The sequence below is a fragment of the Lactuca serriola genome, chromosome 2, assembly GCF_051521515.1.
Source record: "Lactuca serriola cultivar US96UC23 chromosome 2, Lser_US96UC23_V15, whole genome shotgun sequence".
NCBI classification, from domain to species: Eukaryota; Viridiplantae; Streptophyta; class Magnoliopsida; order Asterales; family Asteraceae; genus Lactuca; species Lactuca serriola.
In genome coordinates, this window is record NC_136409.1 from 122,398,129 (window position 1) to 122,410,227 (window position 12,099).

Below are 12,099 nucleotides of genomic sequence, written 5' to 3' on the forward strand. Positions count from 1 at the left end.
TAATAAGTCCTGAAGCTTAACAATGACACAGGAATCACAAAATGCTTCTTTTCTTGCTCTCCAACATAAACTGCAAAATATCCTTTCGGTAGATCTGTTTCTGTTGTGCGGGTTCCATTTGACAAAGACCGTTTTAGTATCTGTCTTGCTTGAATGATCCGAGGCATACGAATACCCATTTTTCTGAAGGTTTATCACGGAGGGACAAAAGAATCTGTGAGTATTCTCTAAGTGAAAGATGTACAGGAGGAATTTGCAGAGGAAATTATGCTGGTGCTTTGCTTATCATACGCTATATATAAAGGTTTATTGGAGCTTCAAATGTACCATAATTGATATAAAGGAAATTAAATGACAGATGGGGCATTGCGACTGGAAGACAAGATCATGTGCCGCTGTCTTTTCGCTTGTGTTATTAAAAGTATCATCTTGAATTGCACAACCACAAAGTCACAAACAATAATATGGCTTAATCATTTACTTGTAAAGAGAAACGAAATTTAACAAAGAAGATAACTTGTATCACCAGTATTCTAAGCTTAGGTGGGTATGAAAAACGGAAGAAGCACCATGGTCCCATGTAATATTAAGATGAATGTGGCAATGCCTCCCAACAAGCGCGAAATTGTGGCTAAGATCTCTGGGGTTTTCATGAAACATATGTGGCCCTCTCATAAATACATGAATTAGACATTGGATCTGTCTTACAGGTTGGAAGACAAAGCCATGTTGTGAGGTTGCCATTTCTTCCACCGTATGTCACCTTCCTCAATCAAGATCTGCTTAGTTGTATCTCTGTATATAAAGACCATTCCATATGAATCACACAATCACAACATCTTCTGAAATCCCTCGCACCCTTTCACCCAAAAGACGTGCTTTGAGAGTTTCCTTCCTCAATCAGGCTTTTGAAGTGAACAGACACCCCCTCCTTAAAAATGGCCATCCTTTTCCCTCGGATCATTCAAGTAAAACAAATTCTGCGGAGATCATTATCCAATGGAAGCGGCACTACTAAATCTATGGACATCCCGAAAGGCTATTTAGCAATCTATGTTGGTGAGCAAGAAAAGAAGCGATATGTGGTTCCTGTATGGTTGTTAAGCGAACCTGCTTTTCAAGAATTACTAGATCTGGCAGAACAAGAATTTGGGTATGTTCATCAAATGGGCGGCCTCACAATTCCATGCAGTGAATATACATTCAGTGATGTTGCTTCTCAGTTGGGCGCATTATGAGTTCTATACAGCATTCTTACAACCAACTAACCACTAGGTTTTTTTTATCATTTGTAACTAAATCGAGACAATTTTTCCACTTGTATGAAATCGGATTAAGGAACAGTTTGGAGTTCACTATAATTTGTTTAGTGTATGAATGAGAAACTAATTCACCGTTGATTATTTTGTAAATATGAATTTTCGGAGAGAAACAGAGTTTTAACAAACATAGTTGCTTCTAGTGGTAAACCGAACTAATACCAACTAATCTTTCTTCCATTTGACATTTTAGGTGAATGAAACTAAGGGAAACCAAATATTTGGTAATATGAATTGGTAATTAATGTTATGTATGTTGGAATTTTAACTCTATAAACATTGTGGTATTTATCAAGTTCAGACTTATCATCAAAAATATAATTGGTAAACAATATGTAGCACTTGGGTCGATGACCTTGTGATGGTGATATATAAAACATTAAATCTCACATGCTTTTGTTCTTTAAGCAAATTAATATATAAGTTGGCTAAACATTGATGCATTACACGACGAATTGGGTCCCGGTTGAAAACAATTTCATCGTATGAAAAAAGAACCTGGTGATTCGATATATGAATAGCGTTAAATCAATGTTTAAGTATTCTTTTGATCACTTATACACCCATATATCATGTAAATTAGAGTCAATGAGTCATGTTTTTACAACTATGCAATTTCCTTATCACAACCCATTAATATCTGAAACTGTTGCATACGTCATTAAATTAGAATATCCATAAAAGTATTATGGTCAATCATGATTATGCACTATGACCGTTACGTACAAGACAATGAAAAAACATTGATATTTGATTTTGGTTCCTCATATCAGGTGTAAGCACATGTTATTAGATTAGCCAACAACTGAACAAAAAAAGTATAGTATGCGTATATATATATTCACAATTTTTTTTTAATTGAGCAGACACTTCTTTTTTGAAAGAAAAAAAATGTTGACAATGAATTTTGTTTCTCATTCAAGTATAAGCTTATATCATCAAATAATATATGGGGTACTCCAAACAAGTGAAAATTCATGTTTTATACAACAGGGACAAGTGACATAATCTCGCATGCATGTTGTAAAAAGGTCGATCAATGCTTTACAAAAATGTGTAAGCAAGCAGAATGATGTAACTCGACTTCAAAATGCTCCCAGGCGACTTTGAGGATCAAACAAAGTCTTCTCACTACAACGGATTTTAGGCCACCCATTGGATTGTCATATCGAAATCCAAACTCTTCCTCCGCCTAACGAGCACAGTTCATGAACATCGACGTCTAAATAATCTCAAATAACAAGTTAATCTTCCCTTATTCAAAGTTTTTACCAAATGCTTAGAATAAAAGTATGTTGCCATTTCTTGCATTTAAACTTTTTTAACGTCTCTATTTCAAAAAAAAAACTTTTTTAATGTCAAAAATAATTATATTAAAAAAAATAACAAAGTCAGCAAGTAGATGAGAAAGAAGCAGAATACAACACCAATCCAATTTTAACCGAACAATTTCATTCTTTCAACTTGTTAAGCTTTTGTCCGTTCTTTGTAAATTACTTAGAATTGTCCCATTTGCATCAATACACTTGTAGATTTGTTTCCACAATTCTTCTTACATTTTCATACCAATTCCACGTTATTATCAAAGTTTTACCTAGCCCATTCCCTTTTCCATTACGTGTTTGAATTTACAGTTCAATTCCAATTTGAATAAAGGTTAGTAATACTCAAATCAGTCGCATTCATGATATTCAAGTTTTTGCCATGCAATCATATTTCTAAACTCATTAAAAATTGTAATACATGAGTCCAAATCCAATTTCAAAATTTATTTAAATATATTTGAAAAATGAACTTACTATAATTTGGTTATTTCCTCAAGAATCTAACAAACTGAAGAACAACTAGAATTTTGGGTTACCAAATGTGAGAAATCACTCATCTGTTGTATGATTTATGTTCTCCTTTTCTTTTTCCCCTTTCTCTGGTTCGGTTCCCACTCAACATAATACAAAGAAACCTTGAAGGTATCCCTTTCTTTCCCGATTGCAGACATAGGGTGTGCTTGACAAAAATAATTGTTACCCGGTAGCTGAAAGCTGAAAGCTATAACATTTATTTGTTATATGAGTGTTTGAAAAAAGTAGCTAGAAACTTTTGAAGTATGTAAAATTTCATAAAATGACAATTGTTTATATATATATATATATATATATATATATATATATATATATATATATATGTATATATATATATAGACAGTTGTGTAAATTGATTTAAAAAAGCCCAGTCGCATTTTGTTAAATGCAACATGAATTAACTTGTAGATTTGGAGCATTTTGTTTAAAGTCTAAAATAAACGCTCGTATTGCTAAACGAAGCTTTTTGTTTAAATTGGAACGTTTTGTCAAAAGATAGAAGCTCTCAAACACTCCCAAACGCTCCGTGCCAAACACGCCAACCATGCACACGAATGCAAACAAGCGTTTTCTTTTATTTTGTTAACATTCGATCTCACACAAAAAGAATGTAAGGTGCTCCCCAATTTCCACTTTTGATCCTAACATCTAACCTATGTTTGCATTAAGCCCTTCATCCTCTATTTATTTACAAAATATGACCAAACAATAATAAGTAGCAGGTTTTCCCTCTATTTTCAAAATCGAAATATTTCAAAATACCCTTCTAATTTATGACCTAACTATTCAACACACATCTCATTTTAAATATATAAACAATTAATTTACTTCTTTATTCTATTAGTTTCCGTTTAATAAACTTTTGGGCTATTAAATTCTATTTTTGCCCACCAGCATGCCCTAAAATTCTTATATGCTTGATTGTCTTATGTTCGATATAAAATTTGGGATGTTGCCTAGTCTCTTCAAGAAAACCACCCTTCCACGAGCTAAGTTAGTGTTAGCTATGATGTTCACTCCATGTTTACAGATCAAATTCATAGAAGCTAGGTCATCAAAGATATTATAAAATTTGGGATGTTACCAAATCTCTTCAAGAATACCACCCATCTACGACCTAAGCTAGTGTAAGCCTATGAAGTTCACTACATGCTCAAAGAAATAATTCGTAGAAGCTAGGTCATCAAGCGTAAAATTTATCTCATTTTGATGTTGAGAACGAGATGGTATCACGACAACAGGTGGAGGCAAATCATGCTTCAAACAAAAAAGAGCCCTATATAAACAAATACTGTATTCAACGTTTAGTGCCTAAAAATATTTGAGCAAATAAAAAAATCGAAGCAACGATAGCAAATGGTTCGAAAATTAATATCAAATAACCAATCCAAATATCTCTCAAGAGAAGTCTAATAAATTGAGTAATTAACAATTAACCATTTAACAATACGACGTTTAAATAGCTTAATCTAAGAGTTAACACACCACCAAACGAATTTTTTAAGAGTTTGAGACATTTAAAACACCACTAAATCAATAAGCTAAGTATTAACGACTAACATCTTAAAAACACCCAATTTCTAAAATTAAAAAAAAAAAAAAAAAAAAAACAACAACAACATTTTTGTCTCCTACTATTTTCCCTTTTTTCTTCCGATGTACCAATTTGCTATTCGAACTTTCTTTCCACTAACTAGACTACAAGGCAAACAAAATCATTACATACTCAACAATTAAAAAATTATTAACTATTAGAGAATATAAACAAAGAGAAACAAATTTTTTGTCGACTATTTTATAAATATGATTCTTTTGTTTGGGAATGAAATTGTGTACTGTGTTTAATGTTATATCTTGGCTTGTCTTGTACAAGTGCATAAAGCATACAAAGTTAACAAAAATGGTAGCTCTTTGTGGTAAATCCAACTAATATACTATATAATCTTTCTTCCGGTTGACCTTTAAAGTGAACGAAAGTTGATGAAGTTAACTAGGAAACCAAATATTTTGTAATATCACTTGATAATGTTACGAGCTCTCTCTCTCTCTCTCTCTCTCTCTCTCTCTCTCTCTCTCTCTCTCTCTCTCTCTCTCTCTCTCTCTCTCTCTCTCTCTCTCTCTCTCTCTCTCTCTCTCTCTCTCTCTCTCTCTCACACACACACACAAATGAGTGGTTATCAATGTGTAGCATTTGGGTCCAAGACCTTGTGATAGTGATATATTACCAACTACTACCCCCACATGCTTTTGTTCCTTAACAAAATTAAAATATAAGTTATCATTGATGCATTACAAAACCCAATTAGGCCTTACTTGTAAACTTGTTCTTCGTATGAACAACGAACTAGTGATTGGATATACGAATAAAGTTAAAAAAGTTTTTAACTTTTTTTGTAATTACTTACACACCATAGGATCGCGTAAATTAAAGCCAACGAGTCTTACGATAAATCTATGCAATTTTTCTTACCACAACTAATTAATATGCAAAATTGTTGCATAATGACATAAACTGAGAATCATAGAACACCCGTAGAAATAGTATGTTTAATCTGTATTATGCATTTTCATCGTTACCAACAGGAAAATGAAAAACACCTTGATGTTTGATTTTAGTTTCGCACATCGGTGATATTCCTAGCTATATTGATACTTCTCTTTTGAAATTGAGCAGACACTTCGGTTTTTTCTTAAATATTGACAATGAATTTTGTTTCTCCTTCAAGTGTAAACCTATATCGTCAAAAAATATACATGGTATTCCAAACAAGTCAAAATTCATCTTTTATACAACTGGGACAAGTGACTCAGTCTCGCATGTTGCAAAATGGTATGTGATTCGTGCTTTACAAAAAAGTGTTAGCAAACAGAATGATGTCAGTTGACTTCAAAATGCTCCGAGGCCACTTGCAAGATCATAGAATGTCTGCTCACAACACCGGATTGTTAGGCCGCCCATTGGATGGTCATATCCAAACTCTTCCTCCGTCTCACGTAATAAGTCCTGAAATGAAGGTTGGCTTAACAATGACACAGGAATCACAAAACGCTTCTTTTCTTGCTCTCCAACATAAACTGCAAAATATCCTTTCGGTAGATCCATTTCTGTTGTGCGGGTTCCATTTGATAAAGACCGTTTTAGTATCTGTCTTGCTTGAATGATCCGAGGCATACGAATACCCATTTTTCTGAAGGTTTATCACGAAGGGACAAAAGAATTTGGGAGTATTCTCTAAGTGAAAGATGTACAGGAGGAGTTTGAGAGGAAATTATGCTGGTGCTTTGCCTATCATATGCTATATATAAAGGTTTATTGGAGCTTCAAATGTACAGTAATTGATAAAAAGGAAATTAAATGAGAGATGGGACATTGTGACTGGACGACAAGATCATGTGCTGTGTCTTTTCACTTGTATAATTAAAAGTACAATCTTGAATAGCACAACCACAAAGTCTCAAGCAATAATATGGCTTAATCATGTACTTGTGAATAGAAACGAATTTAACAAAGAAGATAACTTGTATCACCAGTATTCTAAACTTAGTTGGGTATGAAAAACGGTAGAAGGACCATGGTCCCATGTAATATTTAGATGAATGTGGCAATGCCTCCCAACAAACATAATATTGTGGCTAAGATCTCTGGGGTTTTCTTAAAACATATGTGGCCCTATCATAAATACATGAATTAGACATTGGATCTGTCTTACAGGTTCGAAGACAAAGCCATGTGAGGTTGCCATTTCTTCCACCGTATGTCACCATCCTCAATCAAGATCTGCTTAATTGTATCTCTGTATATAAAGACCATTCCATATGAATCACACAATCACAACATCTTCTGAAATCCCTCGCACCCTTTCACCCAAAAGACGTGCTTTGAGAGTTTCCTTCCTCAATCAGGCTTTTGAAGTGAACAGACACCCCCTCCTTAAAAATGGCCATCCTTTTCCCTCGGATCATTCAAGTAAAACAAATTCTGCGGAGATCATTATCCAATGGAAGCGGCACTACTAAATCTATGGACATCCCGAAAGGCTATTTAGCAATCTATGTTGGTGAGCAAGAAAAGAAGCGATATGTGGTTCCTGTATGGTTGTTAAGCGAACCTGCTTTTCAAGAATTACTAGATCAGGCAGAACAAGAATTTGGGTATGTTCATCAAATGGGCGGCCTCACAATTCCATGCAGTGAATATACATTCAGTGATGTTGCTTCTCAGTGGGCGCATTATGAGTTCTATACAGCATTCTTACAACCAACTAACCACTAGGTTTTTTTTTATCATTTGTAACTAAATCGAGACAATTTTTCCACTTGTATGAAATCAGATTAAGGAACAGTTTTGAGTTCACTATAATTTGTTTAGTGTATGAATGAGAAACAAATTTCACGGTTGATTATTTTGTAAATATGAATTTTCGGTGAGAAACAGAGCTTTAACAAAGATAGTTGCTTTAGTGGTAAACCGAACTAATACCAACTAATCTTTCTTCCATTTGACATTTTAGGTGAATGAAACTAAGGGAAACCAAATATTTCCTAATATGAATTGGTAATTAATGTTATGTATGCTGCTGGAATTTTAACTCTATAAACATTGTGGTATTTATCAAGTTCAGACTTATCTTCAAAAATATAATTGGTAAAGAATATGTAGCACTTGGGTCGATGACCTTGTGATGGTGATATATAAAACATTAAATCTCACATGCTTTTGTTCTTTAAGCAAATTAATATATAAGTTGGCTAAACATTGATGCATTACACGACGAATTGGGTCCCGCTTGAAAACAATTTCATCGTATGAAAAAAGAACCTGGTGATTAGATATATGAATAGCGTTATATCAATGTTTAAGTATTCTTTTGATTACTTATACACCCATATATCATGTAAATTAGAGCCAATGAGTCATGTTTTTACAACTATGCAATTTCCTTATCACAACCCATTAATATCTGAAATTGTTTGCATACAGCATTAACTGAGAATCATCGTAGAATATCTGTAGAAGTATTATGTTCAATCATGATTATGCACTATGACCGTTACGTACAAGACAATGAAAAAACATTGATATTTGACTTTGGTTCCTCATATCAGGTGTAAGCACATGTTATTAGATTAGCCAACAACTGAACAAAAAAAGTATAGTATGCGTATATATATTCACAATTTTTTTTTAATTGAGCAGACACTCCTTTTTTGAAAGAAAAAAAATGTTGACAATGAATTTTGTTTCTCATTCAAGTATAAGCTTATATCGTCAAATAATATATGGGGTACTCCAAACAAGTGAAAATTCATGTTTTATACAACAGGGACAAGTGACATAGTCTCGCATGGATGTTGCAAAAAGGTCGATCAATGCTTTACAAAAATGTGTAAGCAAATAGAATGATGTAACTTGACTTCAAAATGCTCCCTGGCGACTTTGAAGATCAAACAATGTCTTCTCAATACAACAGATTTTAGGCCACCCATTGGATTGTCATATCGAAATCCAAACTCTTCCTCTACCTAACGAGCACAGTTCATGAACATCGATGTCTAAATAATCTCAGGTAACAAGTTAATCTTCCCTTATTCAAAGTTTTTACCAAATGCTTAGAATAAAAGTATGTTGCAATTTCTTGCATTTAAGCTTTTTTAATGTCAAAAATAATTATATTAAAAAAAAATAACAAAGTCAGCAAGTAGATGAGAAAGAAGCAGAATACAAGTGCATAAAGCATACAAAGTTAACAAAAATGGTAGCTCTTTGTGGTAAATCTAACTAATATACTATCTAATCTTTATTCCAGTTGACCTTTAAAGTGAACCAAAGCTGATGAAGTTAACTCGGAAACCAAATATTTTGTAATATCAGTTGATAATGTTATGAGCTCTCTCTCTCTCTCTCTCTCTCTCTCTCTCTCTCTCTCTCTCTCTCTCTCTCTCTCTAAAAAATGAGTGGTGATCAATGTGTAGCATTTGGGTCCAATACCTTGTGATAGTGATATATTACCAATTACTACCCCCACATGCTTTTGTTCCTTAACAAAATTAAAATATAAGTTATCATTGATGCATTACAAGACCCAATTGGGCCATACTTGAAAACTACTCCTTTGTATGAACAACGAACTAGTGATTGGATATACGAATAGAGTTATAACAGTTTTTAACTATTCTTATAATTACTTACACACCATAGGATCGCGTAAATTAAAGCCAATGAGTCCTATGATAAATCTATGCAATTTTTCTTACCACAACTAATTAATATGCAAAATTGTCGCATAATGACATAAACTGAGAATCATAGAACACCCGTAGAAATAGTATGTTTAATCCGTATTATGCATTTTGATCGTTACCAACAGGAAAATGAAAAACACCTTGATGTTTGATTTTAGTTTCGCACATCGGTGATATTCCTAGCTATATTGATACTTCTTTGTTGAAATTGAGCAGACACTTCGGTTTTTTCTTAAATATTGACAATGAATTTTGTTTCTCCTTCAAGTGTAAACCTATATCGTGAAATAATATGCATGGTATTCCAAACAAGTCAAAATTCATATTTTATACAACTGGGACAAGTGACTCAGTCTCGCATGTTGCAAAATGGTATGTGATCCGTGCTTTACAAAAAAAGTGTTAGCAAACTGAATAGTGTCAGTTGACTTCAAAATGCTCCCAGGCCACTTGCAAGATCATAGAATGTCTGCACACAACACCGGATTGTTAGGCCGCCCATTGGATGGTTATATTCAAACTCTTCCTCGGTTTCACGTAATAAGTCCTGAAATGAAGGCTGGCATAACAATGACACAGGAATCACAAAACGCTTCTTTTCTTGCTCTCCAACATAAACTGCAAAATATCCTTTCGGTAGATCCGTTTCTGTTGTGCGGGTTCCATTTGACAAAGACCGTTTTAGTATCTGTCTTGCTTGAATGATCCGAGGCATACGAATACCCTTTTTTCTGAAGGTTTATCACGAAGGGACAAAAGAATTTGTGAGTATTCTCTAAGTGAAAGATGTACAGGAGGAGTTTGAGAGGAAATTATGCTGGTGCTTTACCTATCATATGCAATATATAAAGGTTTATTGGATCTTCAAATGTACAATAAGTGATAAAAAAGAAATTAAATGACAGATGGGGACATTGCGACTGGAAGACAAGATCGTGTGCCGTGTCTTTTCACTTGTATAATGAAAAGTATGATCATCTTGAATTGAACAACCACACAGTCACAAGCAATAATATGGCTTACTCATGTACTTGTAAATAGAAACAAAATTTAACAAAGAAGATAACTTGTATCACCAGTATTCTAAACTTAGTTGGGTATGAAAAACGGTAGAAGCACCGTGGTCCCATGTAATATTAAGATGAATGTGGCAATGCCTCCCAACAAGCATGAAATAGTGGCTAAGATCTCTGAGGTTTTCTTGAAACATATGTGGCCTTATCATTAATACAAGAGTTAGACATTGGATCTGTCTTACAGGTTGGAAGACAAAGCCATGTGAGGTTGCCTTTTCTTCATCTGTATGTCACCATCCTCAATCAAGATCTCCTTGTATCTCTGTATATAAATACCATTCCATATGAGTCACACAACCATAACTTCCTCTGAAATCATTCGTACCTTTTCACCTAGAAGACGTGCTTTGAGAGTTTCCTTCCTCAATCAGGCTTTTGAAGTGAACAGACACACCCTCCTTAAAAATGGCCATCCTTTTTCCTCGGATCATTCAAGCAAAACAAATTCTCCGAAGATCATTATCCAATGGAAGCAGCACAACCAAATCTATGGACATCCCAAAAGGCTATTTAGCAATCTATGTTGGTGAGCAAGAGAAGAAGCGATATGTGGTTCCTGTATGGTTGTTAAGCGAACCTGCTTTTCAAGAATTACTAGATCAGGCAGAAAAAGTATTTGGGTATGTTCATCAAATGGGCGGCCTCACTATTCCATGCAGTGAATATACATTCAGTGATATTGCTTCTCAGTTGGGCGCATTATGACTTCTATACAGCATTCTTACAACCAACTAACCACTAGGTTTTTTTTATCATTTGTAACTAAATCGAGACAATTTTCCCACTTGTATGAAATCGGATCAAGGAACCGTTTTGAGTTCAGTATAATCTGTTTAGTGTGTGAATGAGAAACTAATTTCATCATTGATTATTTTGGAAATATGACTTTTGGGAGTGAAATGGTGTTATCAAAGATAGTTGCTTGTAGTGGTAAACCGAACTAATACCAACTAATCTTTCTTCCATTTGACATTTAAGGTCAACGAAACTAATGAAGTTAACTGGGAAACCATTTATTTCTTAATATGAATTAGTAATTAATGTTATGAATTCTGGAATTTTAACTCTATGAATGGTGCGGTATTTATCAAGTTGTACAGATTTATCATCAAAAATATAATTGGTGAACAACATGTAGCACTTGGGTCCATGACCTAGTGATGGTGATATATCAACCGTTAACTCTCACATGCTTTTGTTCTTTATAACAAAATTAAAATATATGTTGGCTAAACATTGATGCATTACAAGATGAATTGGGTCCCACATGGAAACAGTTTCATCGATCCTATAAAAAAGGAACCCGGTGATCAGGGGCGTTCGGTGATTTTGAGGGCCTGTGCAGCAAATAAAATTGGGCGCGTAAACATAATTTTTTTATATATAAACAAAATTCGTTAATACTATGATAAGTCGATAATTATTAGAAAAAAAGGAACGATAACATACAATATAATCTAATGTAGTTACATTAATCGCAATGCTCTGATAGCACTCTTAGAATCGAAGCTGCTCGCCGACTGGTCATAATAAATATTCTCCAAACTATTGTTTTCCATATGTACCAAATATATTGTTCTCAAAATCTATCATTTCCAAGTC

At 33.9% G+C, this 12,099-nt stretch overlaps 2 protein-coding genes across 2 annotated transcripts; one reads left to right on the forward strand and one right to left on the reverse strand.

Moving 5' to 3' along the window:
* Nucleotides 1-5,601: 5,601 nt before the first annotated feature.
* Nucleotides 5,602-6,440, reverse strand: LOC145086718 (auxin-responsive protein SAUR21-like). Its single transcript, XM_079024546.1, has one exon. The coding sequence runs from the start codon at nucleotides 6,360-6,362 to the stop codon at nucleotides 6,066-6,068; it is 297 nt and encodes a 98-aa protein (XP_078880672.1). The 5' UTR covers nucleotides 6,363-6,440; the 3' UTR covers nucleotides 5,602-6,065.
* Nucleotides 6,441-7,115: 675 nt separating this feature from the next.
* Nucleotides 7,116-7,451, forward strand: LOC145089539 (auxin-responsive protein SAUR19-like). Its single transcript, XM_079027960.1, has one exon. The coding sequence runs from the start codon at nucleotides 7,116-7,118 to the stop codon at nucleotides 7,449-7,451; it is 336 nt and encodes a 111-aa protein (XP_078884086.1).
* Nucleotides 7,452-12,099: the final 4,648 nt, after the last annotated feature.